We start from the raw sequence: 24,133 nt of genomic DNA, 5'->3' as shown, positions 1-24,133 counted from the left end.
GTTACTGCAATGCCTATTTCTCGCCTCAAATGTTTTCAGAAACATCTTGTAGTGACTGTTTAGCTGTAAAATGAGAAAGTATGTGACCCAGCCATGTTAGGATCAGTTGAGGAAGCACCGCCCACCAGCCAGAGCACAGCCAATGGGAACGCTCAATAGGAATGCTCTCTCTCTGAAATGACCTGTGATTGGCCAAAGTCTCCCGTCATGGGATAGATTTCTTAAAGCCTGAAAACAGAGCCATGAGGAGGTGCAGAAGTCCAGTTTTATTTCAGAGCACTTGAATTACAATATGCTGAAAGGTTATTATGGAATTTTTGCCCAATGATGCCAAAAACATTCTGCCTACTGCAGCTTTAATTACTAATGGCAAAAGGCACACTAGGAATGACATTTTACAATGTGTTTTTTAGTTATCTAACAGAATATAATTTTAAATGAACTTATTTATGAGGTCTGATCAGTGACAAATAGGTCAGTGCAGGACAGGTATGTGGTCAGAGGACTATCTCTGCTCGGAGCAGACAGAGGCAGCTGCGTAGGTTGAGGTCCACTGTAATTTTCAAGGTAATTTGTCCCTGATGAAGCACCGTAGCCCTCCAAGAGGAGAAAACACTTGAGGAGTGTTATGTGCAGCCAATCGTCGTCAGTACAAGCCCGCAAGACTCCAACCAGGCTGGGAGTGGGAGTGGGAGGGAGGACTCGGGAAGCAAAACATGGCGAAATAACAAGTTTGGCTGGTAGCCGCTTTCTGATATTGCATCGTGTCTGTAGCGTTGGACTACAACTACAACTTTATCAAATTTGGACGCCGGAGTACGAAGGCGACGCTTAACTTGAAAGAGTCGAGGGCCCCGGTTTACAAGTATTACGGCGGTGGCTGGCGAGAAAATAGTGCCTGCCCGTGTGCCTGTGCTTTCCCCGGAAGGTTGGCAGTGCTAGGCGCGACTGTCAACACAGAAAATGGATGAAGAAGGAAAGTTCATACTGGAAAAGACTAATTAGCCGACTAGTTTAGCTCCGCTAGCTAGCCAGTTAACGATAGATTGATGTCACGCACCTGACTCGGTGTTCGGACGAACGTGCGCTCCGCTCCCGTCCAAATTGAGGAATATTTAAGTCGTGTTAAGTTTGACAACTGCAGTCGTAAAGAATCGTATTTCAAACGACGCTATTATTTTCATGTTCCGGACTTGTCTTAATACGTCTATTTAAAGCAAATTCTGACAGTCGGTTCTGGTTCTGATTCTGGTGCTGTGCGGACGGACCCGGACGCCATCACATCAGACGTTGCGTTCTCCTTCAAAACAACCATTGCGCCGCTTAACCGTTAATGTTATTTTCTACATCAACAGCCTCACAAGGAGTATTTCAGCGGCACACCAGTCTTATCTGGTAGCTTTTTCCCCGCGACATCATTTGATCCCATTTCACATTAGCTGAATGTTTTACAGCAGCAAAGACGCGGCGTCTTGTCAAAATGAACGCAGCAAGGTGTTCAACAACAGTGGAGGTGCATCGCATTGAAAAGCTGCCAGTTGTTAGAATGGTGCCGATGGCCGGCTAACGGTGACGTTACCAGTTTATTGAAATCTCTTATTTGAAGTTAAATGTGTTTTTGATCAGATTTTGTAACCGGCATTTCTGTGAAACAACTGCAGATAACATTATAGCTGTCGGCCGGAGTTGACGTGAGCTAGCCAGCTGGGTGCGTCTGTGGCAGCTCTATCTGCGATGTGTTTGCTAATCTAAGAGCTACCGTGTTGTTCCGCAACAGTTTCAGCATATTGGACAGCCCGTTTTTACTATATTTAATCTATATATAAACCCTCTCAAGCTCGTTTTAGCAGCCACTTCATATTTCCCCAAGTACTTCTTGTTAAATAACTGGCTAACTTGGTAGCTAAGGTCCTAAGTTTCGCCAGCTATGTCTGAAAACGCCCCCACACGAAGCCTGGATGACATAGACCTCGCCGCTCTGAGGGTGAGTATTGTTATTATAAGTTAAGTGTGCTGCACTTTTTTCGTGTGAAATTATGGCAGTAGATGTTATGACATATGAACTGAAATGTCAGATTGCCCCTGACACAAGCACGACCATTCAACACCCAACGCAACAAAGTTAAGGTGGAATAAACATCCCTTGGCCCTGTTTATTGCTATCTGTAGGTAGCTGTGCTGTTCAGGTATCACAGATTCCCATCAAAGATATTTTCAGATTTCTACTTCCAATAAAGAAGCGATTTATTTCCAGCTTTGCCAACTTGTTGTGACCAGTGTGTTAATAATAATAATAATAATAATAAAATTGAATAATGGCTGCATCTGTCTCCTGTGCTGTACCATACATCACCTGAAACACTTATGTACTTATATAGTTAGGCTGTTTTTTATATTTTCAACAACTAATGATCCATTTTTGAGATTGTGATACACAAACACAATCTCTTTTGTTTAAATTATTGTTGTTTTGGAAGTGTTTTCATATTGGTCAGTGATCCAAAGTTGAATTTCAAATCATCTAACCATGTCCTTGTGAATTTTGGATCTGACCTTATTTGGTTTAGTTTACTTTAGGGATGCACCGATCCGTCTTTTTCTGTACCAATAGCGATACCTGGGCTTTGGTTATCGACTGATATCGAGTACTGATCCGATACCAGTGTTGAATTAGTGAGCTGTATGCCTCACTGTGGGGAAATGACTGGGATCATTCCTTTATATGTAAAGAAACATCAGGCTTGACTTCAGTATTGCTTTCCTAACTTCCATCCATCCATCCATCATCTGTAACCTCTTATCCTAATCAGGGTTGCAGGGGGGCTGGAGCCGATCCCAGCTGACATTGGGCAAAGGTGGGGTACACCCTGGACAGGTCGCCAGACTATCACAGGGCTGACATATAGAGACAGATAACCATTCACGCTCACATTCACACCTGCGGGCAATTTAGAGTCAACAATTAACCTGCATGTCTTTGGACTGTGGGTGGAAGCCGGAGAACCCGCAGAAAACCCGAGCTAACATGGGGAGAACATGCAAACTCCACACAGAAGGGCCCCAAGACGGGTTTGAACCTGCGACCCTCTTGCTGTGAGGCGACAGTGCTTTCCTAACTTTGTAAAACAAAATGTAACAAATCAATACATAGATATAAATGTATTGAATGGTTATTTATTATTAAAATAATAAATCGTACACCAACAACTTGGTAAAACAACTTCAAAATTAACAGGAATTACAATTCAAGTGTAAACCTTTTTAACGCAGCAACAAATTGGTCAAAACGTTAACATGAATTCAAATTCCAGTATATAATGTATATAGTAAATAAACATAGAACTGAACTGAATAGATTGGCCCAATTGTCACCGATACCCGATCCAGCTATTTGGTGTTTATTGCTGAAGCATTTTAATACTATTAATTGTACATATGTTTCAGACCTTTTCAGGGATGGCACAATAGTCCTGGACTGACTTCCCTGGTATTTTCAGTGGTCCACCTAGAAAGCCTAAGTCTTAAAAATCAACTTCCTCTAACATTAGAACCACTTTACCAGACAAGAAATTAAGTCAAATGGAAAAAACAAACCTGGTTATCACTATTACCATTTGATGGAAAATCTTCTTTCCAAGGCTATAGTTGCAGAATTATGATCACAGGTCTGATACACCCTTTTAATGTATCATTTTAATATATTTCCATTTCAATGGGAAGTGTCAAAATTGTATAATTGTGTTGCAGCAGTGAATCCCCTAAGACAGACCCTTATTAGCATTATAAAGAAATATGTTATGCATTCAGTCACTGCTTTTTTGAAAAGATAGATTGCAGCCCCATCTCGCCACTTAGGTACAGGTTTTAAACAGAACAGGAGTTTTAACTTTTATATTAGGTGGCATTTTTAATCTCTGTCTAGAGTTAAAATGACCAAAGGTTACTCAGAAGGTGCATGTGGCATTATTAAAACTCTAATGTAAGAACTGAAAATATGAGGTCCTGACACCAGTGTAAAAACTTTCCTTTTGGTGGGTTACTCCATGGAAAAAAACAACATACTAAAACTAATGTTGAGGAATTCACAGGTAAAAAATGAACTATAACTAAAATTAAAACATATCACATACAAGCTATTCCAAAAAACACCCAAGAGGAAAAATTTATTTTCAAGGGTTCCCTATGCCCTCCAAAAATATCAGGAAACTCTGCGGCACTTGGGTGTAGCTTTCACAGGTTTATGAGGCTTTACAGGAGATCAGGGGAAGTTTATTCAAATCCTGGCTTGTTCGGTCCTGTGTTACCTCTTTCCCTGATTTAACTGAGGGCTCACCTGAGAATAAAATTTAAAAAAAATCCCAGAACAATGTTAGAACCGACCCAGCACTGTATAATAAATCTATATAAAATGGCAATATGAGAAGACTGCCCATATTCTGAGTTTATTTGATCATTTTGAATGGAGGTACTATCACTTCATTGGATTTAGGAATTGGATCATCAGTTTCAGTAGAATCTCTAAGTGTTTTGTTGTGAGTATGTTGGCCCAAAGTGACCCTTCAGTTGTTGTTATTGTTGTAAAATGAAGTTACTGTTGAGGTTGAACAGTATAAATTAAATTCATTTACGTCCATTGTATCGAGGTGGCATAAATTTCAACACCAAAATCTGCATGGCCAGCTACCACTAGAGATAAGTGAGAAATGTTTTTTGTGATTTGGGTTGACCATTTAGAGGTGGCTCCCTGTGGAGTTTTCTTGTAAACAAACAAAAGTTTACAAGATGCATTTCCTTCCTCATAAAACATTTGCAAATGCAAATTTTAAAAGTATTTAAACTCCTGCATTGTTTACTAGCTAGCAGTCCTCTTCTTCCCTGCCTTTGTTGGCGCAGTGCAGCATATCTTGGGTGTTACTGCCACCTGTCGATTAGTGTCAAACCATTAGCAGGACTGTGTAGCACGACACCCTTGTGCACGTGCATGCATGTGCATCCTTGTGCACACATGAGATAAACAAAACTGGGACCCACTCATAGAAAAACAGCTCCATAGCGCTACTAGAGGGCAAAAACTCCACAGGGAGCCTTTAAATGGCTCAATCACAGCATTTTTCTGGAGTACAAAAGAACTCCAGCATTAGGCTACATAACAGCTACTACCAGTTCAAATGTCAATACTACTGGATAAAATCAAGCCACCTACACAAGTGTTTCTATTACAGGTGGCATAATAAGTTAAACTTTTAGAACTAAAGTGACACGGTCATACTCAAACAAAAAAGTCTTTCACCTGTTTTGTTGTTAATTTAAAACTCTGGGAAAGCGGCTTATATGCTTATTTTCAATTTCAAACAGAAACTTTGATAGTGTGGTGACGATATTGGATGGTGATTAACAAGGAAAACCAGCCCTCTGGAAATGAAACTCATGAGAAATTTAGTCTTGTGATTTTATTTTGTTGCAGTGAAACAGTCCATGTTTTCTATGCTTGGCATAAATAGGTGTGTGAAAAAATGAATGCAATATAAAAGCTCTGACTAAGATTGATTTTGCACTTAATGGTAAACACACGAATTACACGTTGGATATTAACAAGTTAAAAAATGCCAACTACATTGTCCTCAGTGTCCATGCCTTTTTTCACGTTGTGATTTATGAATTCACATGCAAATTGACTTAAAGAAAACAATTACTTTAAAAAGCCTAACTGTGTAAATCCAGATGTTTGTGGATATTTTCTAACTTTTGATGGATGCAATGTAGCCCACAAAGGGCCCATAATGGTAGCATAATCCAACAATGACAGTCTTGAAGAATTAAAAAAAATAATGTAAATGTTCCTAACTGGGATATGCAAATTATGTGACTTGCTGTTGGGATTAGTTTGCTGAATTTGAAAAAAGATGAAGTATATCCAAATTTAAGTATTTAGGAAGCTATTTAAAAACACATTCAGACAATCCAAGTGTTTGAGTTGTGATTTTGACCTTTGATGCAGCTGTGTAACCACAGATAGGACAGGCTTTTTAAAAAGACTTCCTGTGTCAGCTAAGTTGACACCGCTGCAGGAAATGTGTGGTCAGCTTCCCCATGGACCATTACCATTGTCTTTTAGAGTTTATGCCCCGTTGAACTGAGCCTGATATTTGGGGAAATTGATTGCATTGTTCCCTGAGGTTTTCCAATACATTGAGTTTTGTCATTAATAAGACAGCGGGATATCCACAAGAACTACCAGAGCTGCCATTTTTATCATTTAAGCAGACTGACTGTAGATTCCTGCTCCAGTTACCCTGTTGTTTTACTGCTTCCTTGCCTTTTTTGCAGCCATTGCTGACAATTTGTCTGACTGTGCTGGTGATGCTACTCCTTGAACATAACTGTACCCTTCCCCTTCTATCACTTCGTTCCTCTCATCCCACTCTCGAGTGTGAAGCTACCGCCTCTGCCTCGCCATCCACTCATTATTCTCTTCCATACTATCATTCTCTTACCTCCTACTTTACGTCACAGTTCCCCCCTCTTTTGTGTCATAACATGCTTCAAATATGGCCGGTATGTTTATGTCATCAGATTAGCTATTTGCATTTGCATCAAATGTGTGGTCACTTCCCAGTTTTACTGCCAAATCTTTCATAAGTATAGATGCTATTTTTTCCCCATAAATGTTTCCTGTCTCAAAGGAATTTTTCCCCTCCTTGTCGAAGGCAGAAAACCCATCATTGGAAGCAGATGAAAGCAGGATAGGTCATGCTGTACATTCTAAACCCAAAGCAGCAGTCTCACCACCCACACATCTTCTTAAAGCCATATTGAAATTGCATGAAAGTGGAACTGCTCGTCATTTTCCCTTGTCTCTTAGGGGAGGGGGTTGCATAATTAAGTCAAAGCAAGTGTCAGTCGAATATGTGTTCACTGCTTTGAAACTTAAAATGAACAAATCAGGAAAAGTCCACATGCATGTCCATGTTAAATCCATAGTTTTTTTAATATCTAATCTAATATTAATATTTAGTGTATATGCTTGTCTGTATCCTCCATGTTGAGTCTTGTGGGTGGGCAGTCGGTGAGTGGGTGGCTAGGTGAGATGATTGATATGGAAATGTGGAATTGTAATATTGGATTTAAATTGGCTTTAGTGTACATAGATGAAGCCATTGGGGTTGTTTTTATGTATGGTTTCTGTTCTACAGAGGCCCTTGTGCTTTTGTTTGTGTGTTTATGTGACCGTGTTTTTGATGGAGTCTATAGACCTACAGCTATACTTCTATAGCAAAGGAAAATATTCCTGATAGAGCTGCAATGATTAATCAATTAGTTGTCAGCTATTTAATTAATCGCCAACTACTTTGATAATCGTTTGAGTCATTTTTTAAGAAAATAAAGTCAAATTCTCATTCCAGTTTCTTAAATGTGAATATTATCTGGTTTCTTTACTCCTCTATGACAGTAAACTGAAAATCTTTGATTTGCGGACAAAACAATACATTTGAGGACGTCATCTCGGGCTTTGGGAAACACTGATTGACATTTTTCACCATCACCACATTTTGTAGACCAAACAACTAATCGATTAATCGAAAAAATAATCTGAAAAAAGACAGATTAATTGACAATGAAAATAATCGTAAATTGCAGCCCTATACAAGTACTGTATCGCTTGAATCAAAGACCATTGATTGTGCCATCAAGGCATGACATTAAAATGACAGAAAAAATGCTTGTATAATTAAGGCCTGGTTTTATTTTGTGTCCTCAACAGTGTTTTGTACTTAAATTTGTTTTAATTCAGCCTTTGTGCCAACATAACTGAAGACAGATTGCAGCAGTTACTAGAACAGGTGCAGTTTAGTAGGATTTTAGTATTTAAGGGCAACTCTCAACTGAGGAAACATGAGTGTAACAACATGAAATACGACCTCCGCTAAGGGTCGGCATTGAAGTGTAGATGTGTAGGATTCAAAGAAGAACAAAGCAAGCATCACCCACTTAGAACAAACATAAATATGTTGTGCTTTGAGTGTAGTTGTTTTAATTTTGCTCCCATATTTGCACTGAAAAACCATTTGCAGTTTATTTTATTGAAATGCTGTTTTTATTTGGAGCTTTTTGTGTATTGAAAATGTTAAAGCTGATATGGCACTGCTCTGTCTGCATGTATGTATAACTTATGAATCTGCCCGTGTCTCCCATAGGATCCAGCAGGAATCTTTGAGCTGGTCGAGGTCGTTGGCAATGGGACATATGGGCAGGTGTACAAGGTGAGACATGATGTCTATAATATATCGGAATGATGTAGGACTCTTTTTGGAGCATTCAACACAATGCAATGAGTTTCTATAAAACTGGCAACAAAGACCACTCTAGCGCCTGCTCTTTGTTAAGTTTGTTAAGTTTGTTAAGTTTTTTCAGCTGTCAGTCTGAAAAGTTAAAAGTGGCCGTGACGGAAAGTTTCAAAGAGTTTCAGAAACATGGAGGTTAATTTTTACTGACCACTGTTGTGATGATCCAAATTATTCAGGGCCGTCACGTGAAGACGGGCCAGCTGGCCGCCATCAAGGTGATGGATGTTACAGAGGAGGAAGAAGAGGAGATCAAAGCTGAAATCAACATGCTGAAAAAATACAGCCACCACCGCAACATAGCCACGTACTACGGTGCCTTTGTCAAGAAGAGTCCGCCAGGACATGATGACCAACTTTGGGTCTGTCTCCCTTTGCACCTTGCCTGGTGATTTTACAGCAGTATGCCTCAATAATTGCCCTCACTAAGTTTGCATTTGTCTGTATGTAGCTGGTGATGGAGTTCTGTGGGGCGGGATCAGTGACCGATCTGGTGAAAAACACTAAGGGCAGCTCTCTAAAGGAGGACTGGATTGCCTACATCTGCAGAGAGATCCTAAGAGTGAGAAATCACAGTCGCACCAGTCAAAGCAAGTCTGCAGCAGAGGTTACTTTTTACTGACCAATTTTGACTTCTTTATCTTGCACAGGGCCTTTCTCACCTCCACGCCCATAAAGTTATCCACAGAGACATCAAGGGCCAGAACGTGCTGCTAACAGAGAATGCAGAGGTCAAACTTGGTACGTCAAATGCATGAAAGTTTGGGGGTCGTAAGTGCAAAAGTAGGTATGTGCTGTCACTCATCGTCTCACATCCTTTCCACCTCTTTGTCCACATTCAGTTGATTTTGGGGTGAGCGCACAGTTGGACAGGACTGTTGGGCGTCGGAACACCTTCATCGGCACACCTTACTGGATGGCACCTGAGGTTATTGCCTGTGATGAGAACCCTGACTCCACCTATGACTACAGGGTAACGGCAGCAGTGTGTCTGGGTGTGTGTGAGCACTATGCTGTGAGAGCATATGAAAGATGGAGACTGACCTTGTCCCTTGTGTATTTTGCAGAGTGACATTTGGTCCTTGGGGATCACCGCTATTGAGATGGCAGAGGGAGCTCCTCGTAAGTGTATACACTCCTTTGCACACCTTATTTTTACCTGTTCTAGGTTGAATCATGCATTTCTATGTACTCGGCAACAGATAATTTCTCATCGTCTCCAAGCCCATTCTCATGAATGAGTCTGTCTTGCATATTCTGCATGTTGTCTGTGTCTTCAGATGGACAGCTGACTCACTGTAATCAAGGTAGTGTAGTCGTGAGCTGGCATTTGGCCTGTGCAGGCTGATTGCACAGATCTCTCTGGTCTGCTTAGTGGGGGGATCTGTCAGCCAAGAGATTTGGTGTCAAACCTGACTAAGAAGTAAAGAAAACTCACATAATAGTAGCAGCTAAAATGCTTGTAAACTTAATCTCAGCTTAGGTAAATTTACAAAGTTTTTAATGTTCTGAAAGCCTTTGTTCACATCACTGATGAAGACTACAGAGCTCCTGCAAACCCTGTTGCTGCTGCTGTGAATGACATAAGGCATACAGGCTGTCAAGCTGGTGTTGATGTACCATTGTAAATTATGCAGCGGGTACTTACTCACGCCATCAGTCGCATTACTAAAGCATGTTACTGAAGCATGTTTTCAGTAACAAGGAATATTGCAATAAAGTTGCAATATTCCTTGTTTTTAGATTGGCTTTTTTTTAGTGAGTGCTGCTGAATTTTTTTTTTAAAGAGGACCTATTATGGTTATTTTCAGGTGCATACTTGTATTTTGGGTTTCTATTAGAACATGTTTACATTTAATGTTCAAAAAACGTTTTATTTTTCTCATACCAGCTGTGCTGCAGCACCTTTTTTCACCCTCTTTCGGAAACGCTCTGTCTAAACACATGCCCTGCCCCCTAAAAAACCCAGTCTGCTCTGATTGGTCAGCTGGCCCACTCTGTTGTGAATGGTCAATCGAACCAAATTCTTCAGATTCCACTCCAGCTCTGCTCTAACTAGCTTTGTCTGAGGGTCAGCCAAACTAGCAGCTAGGCAGGTATTATGCAAATGTGTTACTTGGTGACATCACCACATTACGGAAGAAAACGCGGGATTTCAATCAAGGTGTTTCAGGCAGTGGAGGAGCAGTGTTTCTGTGGGGGACAGTAACTCCCTTTGGCTTGGACTTTGGGCTTTGTAACTTTGAAGACCTTTTAGGCCCTGTTCAGACCTGGTATTAACATGCGTCCTCAGTGATTGGATCACAAGTGGACAGCTCTAAGTACAGGTGTGAACGCACTCAAGACACATTGAGGACACATTGAGATTGGATCTTTCAGACCACATTCAGAGGTGGTCTGGGCCACATATGACCACATTCTTTTAGCAGTGTGTACGCGAAGGTTTCCTGGACCGCCTACTCGTCTGATGTCCGGCTGGGATCCGCGGGATCACTGCACTCCTCAGGTGAACAGACAGGCGAGTGCTCGTCTGCTTCGCAGCATGGAAACGGCCTCTGTACTCTACTGATCTGTCGGTACATCTGTATTTTATTAGAATATATCTATAGGCTACATAGTATATAGACTATCAGACTGGGAACAGGAAGTGCTTTATTATCATACTGTCAGAGATGTGTTGGTGTTTTTGTTCCGCTGCTTTGCAGGGAGCTGACACCCGCCCACCCGACCGCCTTCTCGCTCTCTCCCCTCCCCGCTCTCTGAAGCTCTGTGCTCCGCTGTTGTCTGGCAAAGGCAGCAGTGCCAGTGGCGCGGAGGTCCCCGGGGACCGCCGGTCCAATAACCTTATATTTTGATGTTATAAAAATGTTAATAAAATGTAACCGAATTTACGATATTACTACTGATATTCCTGTAGTATTACGTCACAACGTCTGCTGTATTAGCCATGTGTTAACTGCGTTTATTTGCATATAGAGCGGGGAAGTGAGATCACAAGTAGGCCACTAAAGACGCATGTGGAGACGCATTCTAATGCCAGGTGTGAACAGACGTACCATAAAGGAAAGGGTGAAAGCACAAAAGCATAATCTGTCCTCTTTAATTAACTGATTAGTTGATCAACAGAAAATAATGGAAGACAGTTTTATTAATTAGTGAATTTCTTTGTTTAAAACATTCTGAATGTTTTACTTTATGTTTTGCCAAACAAAATAAGCAATGTCAAGACATCACATTGGTCTTGGATAAGTTAAGATGGGTGTTTGTCATTAACTACATGATAAATGTTTTGATTTTGATTTGATTTTTAATTAATCAGTGATGAAAATCGTCATTAGTTGCAGTCCAAGTTGTTGTCTCTCCCTTGGGTTTCTTATTCTTTATCGCCATAATGACAGTGATAACGACCAAATTTATACAACCGTTCTAACAGTTATATATTTACAGCAGTAATCAGATTTCTATATACATGAGCAATTGCTGGTTGTTGTCAAATTATTCCATAGACCATCTGCATTGATCACATGACCTCCTACATTTCCTGTAAGTTCTTTTTTGTCTTCCATGATGAAATTGAGAAAGGTATGACAGGTGGACAATATCCAGTTTATCTACAAAATACAAAAAACGGGACCGATAACAGTCCTCTGTGGTATCTGTCACTGTTTCATTGAGATACATCATTGTGTCAGTTACAGTAATGTATTCATTAGCCTTACAGGGATTACTGTTTGTTTTGAACATATGAATTATTAAGCACCTTTTCACACACTTTTGAGCATTCAGTTCACTTACTGCGTGAGCCAACATCGTCCATATCTCTTCTATTTGTTCACACTTTAAAGAAAACACAGAGCTGACAGTGTTGTGAATAAAAGGTTAATAATTCAGTCTGTTCAATTGATCAGCCAAAAGCCTAAACAAACAGAACAGTTCACTCCAGGTATTTATAATAGAACACTAAATGGCACAGCAGTATGTAACTCGGATCATTTCCACTGACAGGATGTTGACAAAACTGCCAACATCCTGTCAATGGGTGATCCATTCCTTTAAATGAAAATGAACCATGCAAGCCTACTGAATAAACACTAATTTTGCTTAAACATTATACTGTAACTATGTATGATATACATTAAACATGCATGTTATATGAAGCACACATTATCATAGTATAGCTGTGATCCCTCTGTTGTAGGCTGAAATAACATTTTCTTCCTGCCTCTGGCTGTCCCAGTCACGTTGCATATGTCTAAAAGACTGCCATATGAAAGCCTATTTACTGTGAAACTGTAAAGCTAACCAGTCAGGTTTAGCTACCTACCTACGCTGGGAACACAATGACTCAGTCCTTGCTCTTACATTCAATGTAACAATAAGCCTGAGGCACCAGGAAAGATTGGATAACAGCAGCTGTAGCCATGTTTGAGGATACAAAGAATATGTGGCTAGTATTATTTACAATATTATTTTTAAAAATAAATGATATTGTACTATTTACAAACTACCAGGTGTGGAAGTACTGTATGTGATGTCTAACATAACATTTATTCTGATGTTCCCTTTTCCTTCTTTTTAACGTAGGTTTCAGCATGGGTAGAGGGATTTAATAATACCTAACAACTCTCACCATCTCCTTTATTTCTGCAGCCTTGTGTGACATGCACCCGATGAGAGCGCTCTTCCTGATTCCCAGGAATCCCCCTCCAAAACTTAAATCCAAAAAATGGTGAGTTATCAACCGTCCTGCTGTGTTATTTACATATATCATATCCAAGACACTTAGCAGGATCCCTTTATATGATGTCAAATGTCCAGAAAGGCCTTAAAACCTAAGCTCCAAAGGCAAATTGAAGAGTAAAGGTGATCAACCAAAGTATGACAAAATCGGGTCATGGCAGGAGAGCACATTTATATGCACTGCAGTAACGTGGTTGCTCTGTTTACTTGATGTTTGAGAAAGCAGGTTGCTGCAGAGCAACAATAACTGGGTTAAAGGGATAGTTTGGGTGTTTTGAAGTGGGGTTGTATGAGGTACTTATCCATATTCAGTGTATTACCTACTGTAGATGATGGTCGGCAGCCCCCATATTTTAGCCACCGAAAAAAAGGCCCACCGAAAAAAAATCTATATTTTACCTCGCAGAACACGGGAGTTGCTGGTCTACCACAGCCTCGATCGGTTAGTTTGTGTTATTGTGTGACTTTGGTGAATCCGAACTAACCCTTTAAAATACCAAAGTCACACAATAACACAAACAAACTAACCGATCGAGGCTGTGGTAGACCAGCAACTCCCGTGTTCTGTGAGGTAAAATTGCTGTTTTTGTCAAAGGAGTCTGGTGGCTTTGAAGAGAGCATAGATAACGGCTTCAGTTCCCCGTTGGAAAGGGCTGTCTGACCGCGAGGTAAAGCCAAACTATCCTTTTAAGGGATTATAAACACACTTAATGAGAACGGCAAGAAGTGATGCAAAATTACAGGAAAATCTGTGATTTCTCAAAGAAGTTGTTGTGCTTCAGGTTACTTTGGGTGCATTTGTCCCTCTATTAGGAAAGACATTTGGGGTAGCTGTCCCTCACTCAGATTTCAAAGTGTGAGAGGTCATGTACCTTGTTCCAATATTGAAACAAATATGATTGTGAGCAAGATGGCTGAAGGCATTTGAACTAATTTGCCATATTCCTCCTACCCTGTTTTTTTGCTGCTATTACTCTTCCTGCTGCTCGTTAAGGGACACACTTAGTAGAGTTTATAGTCCTACTGCATTCACAATGCAATGTTTGTTTCACAATGTTTTTATAATTCCAAATCATAAAGAAGCTGCCAGTCAGTATTGTGTGACCCAGATGAACAATTATGCAAATACAAAAACATAAGTGAGAGATGGAACTCTTGGTTACTGTGTTTGAACATTATTGACTTCGTACATTGTACGGTTGTTGTATTTTGCAGTGATCAGGTTGTGCTCACATTTTAGTTGCGGATAAAGTGGTGTCTCAGATTGGTAATGTACTGAAAACTCTGTTTACTACAAGCTTTCCTGTCAATCAAATCATTTCTGTAAAGACTATGCAGAATGAAAAGGGTCAGTGCACATTTTTTTTTTTTTTTTTGTCTGTCACACAAAACTGCAGGCATGAGCTGGGAACCTTAATGGCTTTAGTTCACTCGTGTAAGAAAGGGAGATTCCTAAAAAAGTCACACACACGATTCCTCCCCAGAAAATACTGGACATGTTAAAGGGGCTTAAGACAGACCATGTCCCACTTGAATCTCTCTTCTGGGCAATAACAGCCCAGCTGCCAACTATTCCATGCCTCCCCACCCTCCCACTCTCCTTCACTAGTTTATCGTCCTCTAACCTCCCCCTTCCTCCCAGGTCCAAGAAATTCATTGACTTTATAGAGGGCTGTCTCGTGAAGACATACACCAGTCGACCATCCACAGAGCAGCTTCTCAAGCACTCCTTCATCAGGGACCAGCCCACTGAGCGCCAGGTCCGAATTCAGCTCAAAGACCACATTGACCGTACGCGCAAGAAAAGGGGAGAGAAAGGTAAGCAAATGAGATGGAAAGAGCCTAAATGGGTGTAACCTAGGGTACATTGTCTCTTCCTGGACCGTGATCAACTGAAGTATACTATAGGTTACTATGCTAAGTGTAATATTTCACTTCTGTTTATGCTCATTTTTCTTATAGAAGAAACAGAGTATGAGTACAGTGGTAGTGATGAAGAGGATGAAAATCGTGGAGATGACCGAGAGTCAAGGTAAATGCAATTCTCTGTCTAAGTCGTCTGAAACCTTGACTTGTGTTCTCTGTGCGAATGATTGTCCCCAAACACATATCTTCAATTTTGATCATCAGTTCAATCCTCAATGTGCCCGGTGAGTCTACCCTGAGGCGGGACTTCCAGCGTCTGCAGGTGGAGAACAAAGAGCGCTCGGAGGCTCACAAGAGGCAGCAGGCCCAGCTGGCTGCTCAGCGTCGGGACCCCGAGGAACACAAGAGGCAACTGTTGCACGACCGACAGAAACGCATTGAAGAGCAGAAGGAACAGCGTCGCCGACTTGAAGAGGTAATAATCAACCAGGGAATTTCTACCTTTTAACGTAATAGTTCGACATCATTAGAAATATGTCTCTTATCTTGAGAGTTGGGTGAGAAGAATGCTACTACTCTCAGACATGAGACTCGTATCAATCTTTTCATAAAACCTTGGCAAGAAAGCAAATAAGTGTATTTCCCAAAATTGAGGAAAATTCAGATATTTTTCTTGCCTTTATCGTAATTTTCTGTCTGGTTACTGCAAAGTTTTTGACACAACACTTAACATTCCAGTATTGTCCAAGGTTATTGCAATACTGCATCCAATGCTGAGATTTGAGGTCTGGTACCTGCGAAATAAAATGCTGAATAAACTCACTGGTGATGAAAAGCACATCACTGGAAAGAAGGATTGGAACGTTTCCTAACTATATAGAGTGAGATTGATATTCAATTTACAAAAAGTAGGTGGGTTTAGGGACGTAGTTGTTATTTAGATTGAGTATTAGCAATTTATCTGTTTGAAGTGAAGTACGACCTGTGCATAAATCATCTCCCTACTTCAGAGAATGAAAATGCATTCATTGGGTGTCTGTAGTTTAGATGCTCACGTTCATAATAAAGTCAGATACCAACCACAGATTTTCACAATTGAGTTTTAGCTTATCATCATGGTCTGTCTTTTTCCTGTCTGGAGCTGGTTTTGATTCATTCTAATACATTTGTAAAATACAAAAACATCAGATTTTGTCTGGGATAGAAAAATGGTGCCTGACCTCATTTCCATCATTGACCTTGATTTTGTAATTCATTGTAATCCTGCACATTTTACCAGAGGCTCATGATACTAATATATTATGCAACAGGCAGAACATTTTTAATTCAAAGCAAAACTGTACCAAGCAATGAAAATATGAGCTTCCTTTTCTGTAATGTGTCTGCTCTCTTCTTTGTCCTCTATCCACCTAACTACTTGCTGTTGCCCTTTTATTTGCCCTTTTATTAGGGCCCGAGCACTGACCGAAGGTCGGTGAAGGCCCTATTGTAATTGGTCCGTTTATTAGGGCCCGAGCACGAAAGTGCCAGGACCCAACGGTGTCCTGGCACGAAGTGCAAGGAACCTATTGTTTTTGTCAGTATTATTATTCTTTTTCTGCTGGAATATCGCGTTTTTGGGACCTTAGCCATCCCCAAAAACTCACCAAAAGTGGAGTATGCGTCAGAACTGGTGGGAAATTCAATGTTCTGGAGTGACTGGGCTCGGGTTTCTCCAGGGGGCTCCATAGCGCCCCCTAACGTACGCAGTTTTTCCGAGAAAGTTTCTTCGATCTTCACGAAATTCAAGTATGTCATTGCTCATACCTGGATTAAATGATTTTGAGATTTCTTCGGCCAACAGGAAGTCAGCCATGTTGGACTTCCTGCGTGATTTTAGAATTTACGAACGCATATTTGAAGACTTTAGGATGCACAAAAATTTATGAAACTTTACACGCACATCCAAACTAGTAATTACTTTATTTTAGTGGTGAAATTTTGCTTGGGCATGTTGGCTCTCTAGCGCCCCCTTATGTCTTTTAGATTTTGAACATACCTTGAGGTACTCGAAAACTCATGAAATTTGGCAAAATGATAGACACCTGTGAACTTTATGTAACTGTATAGCCATTAGGCTCAGTGTGTTTTGCCGGCTCTATAGCGCCCCCTAACACGTTGAAATTTTAACTTTGTCAAAGTTGATCCGATATTCATGAAATTTGGTATGCATATCCCACTCATCATTTGAAACATATTCCTCATTGGGTTTCATTAGCTCCGCCCACCCAGAAGTCGGCCATATTGGATTTCATGTCACTTTTAGCGTTTTATAGGCCGCGTACTTTAACGAACTCCTACAGATTTGATAAGATCGATTTGAAATTTGGTCAGGACCATCTTAAGACCTTGAGGATGAAAAGTTATTAAAATCGGGAGTTTTCACTTAACGACCTGACCGTGGCGTGGCGGCCATTTTGAGCCATTCGCCATGAAATGGAAAAATTGATATCCGCGCTCCGGTTTCACCTACAAGTACAAAATTTGGTAGACAGATGTAAGATGTGGAGAGAAACAAAAAAGCCTCTTGGAGGTATGCCCAAAACTCAACAGGAAGTCAGCTATATTGTATTTTATGTGCGATTTTGCCCATTTTTCGCCCATTTCTGGGGGGTTTTGTAGGCCGCGTACTTTAACGAACTCCTCCTGCAGATTCAATAAGATCGATTTGAAATTTGGTCAGGACCATCTTAAGACCTTGAGGATGAAAAGTTATTAAAATGGTGAGTTTTCACTTAACGACCTGACCGTAGCGTGGCGGCCATTTTGAGCCATTCGCCATGAAACAGGCAGTTATTGTAACTCAACTGTACATAGTCCGATCTGCCCCAAATCTCTCAGGTATGATGGTGGTCCAGTACTGATGACATGTATATGAAAAAATATACTCATAGCCCCGCCCCAAGATGTTAGCCCCGCCCCCTTTCATATCTCATGAACCGTTTATAGTAGAGTCTTGTGGGAGGTGTCATATCACTCAGCAGAGAGTGGGTTAACCCTAACTCAACTGTACATAGTTCGATCTGCCCCAAATTTCTCAGGTATGATGGTGGTCCAGTACTGATGACATGTATATGAAAAAATATACTCATAGCCCCGCCTCAAGACGTTAGCCCCGCCCCCTTTCATATCTCATGAACCGTTTGTCGTAGAGTCTTGTGGGAGGTGTCATATCACTCAGCAGAGAGTGCCTGTTTCATTGGTGAAGGTTATCCCCGCCCCCTACACATTAGCCCCGCCCCCTTTCATAACTCATGAACCGTTTGTCGTAGAGTCTTGTGGGAGGTGTCATATCACTCAGCAGAGAGTGCCTGTTTCATTGGTGAAGGTTATCCCCGCCCCCTACACATTAGCCCCGCCCCCTTTCATATCTCATGAACCGTTTATAGTAGTCTTGTGGGAGGTGTCATATCACTCAGCAGAGAGTGCCTGTTTCATTGGTGAAGGTTATGCCCGCCCCCTACACATTAGCCACGCCCCCCTTCATAACTCGTGAACCGCTTGTCGTAGAGCCTTGCAGCAGGCGTCGTGGCGCTCGTCAGAGTTTCGGCTTCACGGTGCCCGGCCGCGTCGGTCGGCGTCCCGCCAGCATCCCCGACGCGCAAGTAGGGGCGAGGGCCCGTTCATCGCTGCTTGCAGCTTTAATTAGGGCCCGAGCACGAAAGTGCCAGGACCCAACGGTGTCCTGGCACGAAGTGCAAGGAACCTATTGTTTTTCTGCAGATTATTATTTTTCTGCCACTAGATCGCGTTTTTGACGACCTTAGCCATCCCCAAAACTCACGAAAAGTGGAGTATGCGTCAGAACTGGTGGGAAATTCAATGTTCTGGAGTGACTGGGCTCGGGTTTCTCCAGGGGGCTCCATAGCGCCCCCTAACGTACGCAGTTTTTCCGAGAAAGTTTCTTCGATCTTCACGAAATTCAAGTATGTCATTGCTCACGCCCTCATACCTGGATTAAATGATTTTGAGATTTCTTCGGCCAACAGGAAGTCAGCCATGTTGGACTTCCTGCGTGATTTTAGAATTTACGAACGCATATTTGAAGACTTTAGGATGCACAAAAATTTATGAAACTTTACACACACATCCAAACTAGTAATTACTTAATTTTAGTGGTGAAATTTTGCTTGGGCGTGGCATGTTGGCTCTCTAGCGCCCCCTTATGTCTTTCAGATTTTGAACATACCTCTAGGTACTCGGAATCTCATAAAATTTGGCAAAATGATAGACACCTGTGAACTTTATGTAACTGCATAGCCATTAGGCTCAGTGTGTTTAGCCGGCTCTCTAGCGCCCCCTAACGCGTTGAAATTTTAACTTTGTCAAAGTTGATCCGATATTCATGAAATTTGGTATGCATATCCCACTCATCATTTGAAACATATTCCTCATTGGGTTTCATTAGCTCCGCCCACCCAGAAGTCGGCCATATTGGATTTTATGTACGATTTTCCCAATTTTTGCGTTTTATTGGCCGCGTACTTTAACGAACTCCTCCTACAGATTTGATCAGATCGAGTTGATATTTGGTCAGGACCATCTCAAGACCTTGAGGATGAAAAGTTATTAAAATGGTGAGTGTTCACTTAACGAGCGGACCGTGGCGTGGCGGCCATTTTGAGCCATTCGCCAGTTATTGTAACTCAACTGTACATAGTCCGATCTGCCCCAAATCTCTCAGGTATGATGGTGCTCCAGTACTGATGACATGTATATGAAAAAATATACTCATAGCCCCGCCCCAAGACGTTAGCCCCGCCCCCTTTCATATCTCATGAACCGTTTATCGTAGAGTCTTGTGGGATGTGTCATATCACTCAGCAGAGAGTGGGTAAACCCTAACTCAACTGTACATAGTTCGATCTGCCCCAAATTATCATTTGAAACATATTCCTCATTGGGTTTCATTAGCTCCGCCCACCCAGAAGTCGGCCATATTGGATTTTATGTACGATTTTCCCAATTTTTGCGTTTTATTGGCCGCGTACTCTAACGAACTCCTCCTACAGATTTGATCATATCGAGTTGATATTTGGTCAGGACCATCTCAAGACCTTGAGGATGAAAAGTTATTAAAATGGTGAGTGTTCACTTAACGAGCGGACCGTGGCGTGGCGGCCATTTTGAGCCATTCGCCAGTTATTGTAACTCAACTGTACATAGTCCGATCTGCCCCAAATCTCTCAGGTATGATGTTGCTCCAGTACTGATGACATGTATATGAAAAAATATACTCATAGCCCCGCCCCAAGACGTTAGCCCCGCCCCCTTTCATATCTCATGAACCGTTTGTCGTACAGGCTTATGGGAGGTGTCATATCACTCAGCAGAGAGTTCCTGTTTTATTCGTTAAGGGTAGCCCCGCCCCCTACACATTAGCCCCGCCCCCTTTCATAACTCATGAACCGTTTGTCGTAGAGTCTTGAGGGAAGTGTCATATCACTCAGCAGAGAGTTCCTGTTTCATTGGTAAATGTTATGCCCGCCCCCTACACATTAGCCCCGCCCCCTTTCATATCTCATGAACCGTTTGTCGTAGAGTCTTGTGGGAAGTGTCATATAACTCAGCAGAGAGTTCCTGTTTCATTGGTAAATGTTATGCCCGCCCCCTACACATTAGCCCCGCCCCCTTCCATAACTCATGAACCGTTTGTCGTAGAGTCTTGCGGGAGGTGTCATATCACTCAGCAGAGAGTTCCTGTTTCTTTGGTAAATGTTATGCCCGCCCCCTACACATTAGCCCCGCCCCCTTTCATAACTCATGATCCGTTTGTAGTAGAGTCTTGTGGGAAGTGTCATATCACTCAGCAGAGAGTTCCTGTTTCATTGGTAAATGTTATGCCCGCCCCCTACACATTAGCCCCGCCCACTTTCATATCTCATGAACCGTTTAAAGTACAGTCTTGTGGGAGGTGTCATATCACTCAGCAGAGAGTGCCTGTTTCATTGGTGAAAGTTATGCCCGCCCCCTACACATTAGCCACGCCCCCTTTCATAACTCATGATCCGTTTGTCGTAGAGTCTTGTGGGAAGTGTCATATCACTCAGCAGAGAGTTCCTGTTTCATTGGTGAATGTTATGCCCGCCCCCTACACATTAGCCACGCCCCCCTTCATAACTCGTGAACCGCTTGTCGTAGAGCCTTGCGGCAGGCGTCGTGGCGCTCGTCAGAGTTTCGGTTTCGCGTCGGTCGGCGTCCCGCCAGCAACCCCGACCCGCGAGCAGGGGCGAGGGCCCTTTCATAGCTGCATGCAGCTCTCGTTATTATTTTTCTGCCGGGAGATCGCGTTTTTGGGACCTTAGCCATCCCCAAAAACTCACCAAAATTAGAACATGCGTCAGAACTGGTGGGAAATTAAATGTTCTGGAGTGATTGGGCTCGGGTGTCTCCAGGGAGTTCCATAGCGCCCCCTAACGTACGCAGTTTTTCCGAGAAAGTTTCTTCGATCTTCACGAAATTCAAGTATGTCATTGCTCACGCCCTCATACCTGGATTAAATGTTTTTGAGATATTTTCGGCCAACAGGAAGTCAGCCATGTTGGACTTCCTGCGTGATTTTAAAATTTACGAACGCATATTTGAAGACTTTAGGATGCACAAAAAATTATGAAACTTTACACGCACATCCAAACTCGTAATTACTTTATTTTAGTGGTGAAATTTTGCTTGGGCGTGGCATGTTGGCTCTCTAGCGCCCCCTTATGTCTTTTCGATTTTGAACATACCTTTAGGTACTCGAAAACTCATGAAATTTGGCAAAATGATAGACACCTGTGAACTTTATGTAAATGTATAGCCATTAGGCTCAGTGTGTTTAGCCGGCTCTATAGCGCCCCCTAACGCGTTGAAATCTTAACTTTGTCAAAGTTGATCCGATATTCATGAAATTTGGTATGCATATCCCACTCATCATTTGAAACATATTCCTAATTGGGTTTCATTAGCTCCGCCAACCCACAAGTCGGCCATATTGGATTTCATGTAATTTTTAGCGTTTTATAGGACACGTACTTTAACGAACTCCTCCTACAGATTTAATCAGATCGAGTTGAAATTTGGTCAGGACCATCTTAAGACCTTGAGGATGAAAAGTTATTAAAATGGTGAGTTTTCACTTAACGACCTGACCGTGGCGTGGCGGCCATTTTGAGCCATTCGCCATGAAATGGAAAAATTGATATCCGCGCTCCGGTTTCACCTACAAGTACAAAATTTGGTAGACAGATGTAAGATGTGGAGAGAAACAAAAAAGCCTCTTGGAGGTATGCCCAAAACTCAACAGGAAGTCAGCCATATTGAATTTTATGTGCGATTTTGCCCATTTTTCGCCCATTTCTGGGGTTTTTTGTAGGCCGTGTACTTTAACGAACTCCTCCTACAGATTTGATCAGATCGAGTTGAAATTTGGTCAGGACCATCTTAAGACCTTGAGGATGAAAAGTTATCAAAATGGTGAGTGTTCACTTAACGACCTGACCGTGGCGTGGCGCCCATTTTGAGCCATTCGCCATGAAACAGGCAGTTATTGTAACTCAACTGTACATAGTTCGATCTGCCCCAAATTTCTCAGGTATGACAAGGGTCCAGTCCTGATTATATGTAAATGCAAAAATAGTCATAGCCACACCCCCTACACATTAGCCCCGCCCCCTTTCATAACTCATGAACCGTTTGTCGTAGAGTCTTGTGGGATGTGTCATATCACTCAGCAGAGAGTGCCTGTTTCATTGGTGAAGGTTATGCCCGCCCCCTACACATTAGCCCCACCCCCTTTCATAACTCATGATCCGTTTGTCGTAGAGTCTTGTGGGAGGTGTCATATCACTCAGCAGAGAGTGCCTTTTAAGTTGGTGTTGTTATCCCCGCCCCCTACACATTAGCCACGCCCCCCTTCATAACTCGTGAACCGCTTGTCGTAGAGCCTTGCGGCAGGCGTCATGGCGCTCGTCAGAGTTTCGGTTTCACAGTGCCCGGCCACGTCGGTCAGCGTCCCGCCAGCAACCCCGACGCGCAAGGAGGGGCGAGGGCCCGTTCATCGCTGCTTGCAGCTTTAATTATTATTATTATTTACGCAAATTAATTGCTTTTTTGAGGGGCTAAGATGCTCGGAAAATTAACACATTTTGCACATGTATCAGGATTGGTGAAAAATTTGATATTTTCCGGGTCTCTTGCTCGGATGTGACAAAATGGCTTGATAGCGCCCCCTACAAAATTGCTAAAATTGAGCCCCTCATTGTGGTTTCACCTAGAAGTATGAAATTTTGCCGGTATATGTAACATGTTGAGATGTACAAAAAAGCCTCTTGGAGGTATACTGTAAACCCAACAGGGAGTCGGCCATTTTGAGTTATATGTGTTATTTTAGTTTTTTTTTTACGATTTCCAGGCACTATACTTTAACGAACTCCTCCTACAGATTTAACCCGATCAACTTCAAATTTGGTTAGTACAGTCTTAAGACCTTTGTGATGAAAAGTTCTTCAAAGCTTCCATTTTTATTGAATTTCGATGACTTGCCATTACAAAAGAAACTGTTGTAACTCGACTCCAGATGGTCAGATCTTTTCCAAATTTCTAACGTTTGATGAGCGTCCAGGCCTGAAGACATCTCCAAGCCAACTTTGAATCACACTCATAGCGCCACTTAGTGGCAACAGGAAGTTACAGTCGCTATATTTTGGTGTACTACTCTTAGCAGGTTAACCAGATCCACTTCAAATTTGGTCTAGAAAATGCTAAGAACTTCATGATAACAGACGGTGAAGGTTTTGAGTTTTCATGAAATGCCGTTGCCGTGGCGACACATCATTCGCCATGATTTCACCTAGATGTACGAAATTTGTTAGGCACATGTATCACATATAGACTTAAAAAAAGTATCTTGGGGCCATGCTCTAAACCCAACAGGAAGTCGGCCATTTTGAATTTTGCGTGATTTTCAGATTTTATGTTATGTGACAAACATCATCCGATTCACATGAAATTTACATTGTTTGGTCTAAACTTGATAATGAGCAACATAATGCATGTGTAGTGCGTGTTCCCTAGCGCCACATTGTGGACACAGGAAGTGATGAAAAATGTGCAATACGTAATTTCCTGTGCCACTCAATCCATGCAGGAAATAACGTCTAACTTGT

General features: G+C 41.9%; 1 protein-coding gene across 7 annotated transcripts in view; it reads left to right on the top strand.

The window, feature by feature from the left end:
* Positions 1-702: 702 nt before the first annotated feature.
* mink1 (misshapen-like kinase 1) overlaps positions 703-24,133 on the top strand; it is a 45,677-nt gene continuing 22,246 nt past the window's right edge. For 6 of the 7 annotated variants that reach the window (XM_074611145.1, XM_074611141.1, XM_074611143.1 and 3 more), the window contains exons 1-11: positions 703-1,984; positions 8,196-8,261; positions 8,522-8,704; positions 8,794-8,904; positions 8,993-9,083; positions 9,185-9,315; positions 9,410-9,464; positions 12,993-13,071; positions 14,725-14,900; positions 15,045-15,114; positions 15,213-15,423. In XM_074611145.1, the coding sequence (XP_074467246.1) occupies positions 1,928-1,984; positions 8,196-8,261; positions 8,522-8,704; positions 8,794-8,904; positions 8,993-9,083; positions 9,185-9,315; positions 9,410-9,464; positions 12,993-13,071; positions 14,725-14,900; positions 15,045-15,114; positions 15,213-15,423 (1,230 nt within the window). In that variant the 5' untranslated portion in view covers positions 703-1,927. Of the gene's footprint in view, positions 1,985-8,195; positions 8,262-8,521; positions 8,705-8,793; positions 8,905-8,992; positions 9,084-9,184; positions 9,316-9,409; positions 9,465-11,047; positions 11,154-12,992; positions 13,072-14,724; positions 14,901-15,044; positions 15,115-15,212; positions 15,424-24,133 lie in introns of those variants that run through there. The other variant, XM_074611146.1, reaches the window with a different exon arrangement.

The sequence above is a fragment of the Sebastes fasciatus genome, chromosome 16 (genome assembly GCF_043250625.1).
Source record: "Sebastes fasciatus isolate fSebFas1 chromosome 16, fSebFas1.pri, whole genome shotgun sequence".
In the NCBI taxonomy this organism is placed as follows: domain Eukaryota; kingdom Metazoa; phylum Chordata; class Actinopteri; order Perciformes; family Sebastidae; genus Sebastes; species Sebastes fasciatus.
The sequence above is the reverse complement of the archived record's forward strand: the minus strand, read 5'-3'. Positions and strand labels throughout refer to the sequence as shown.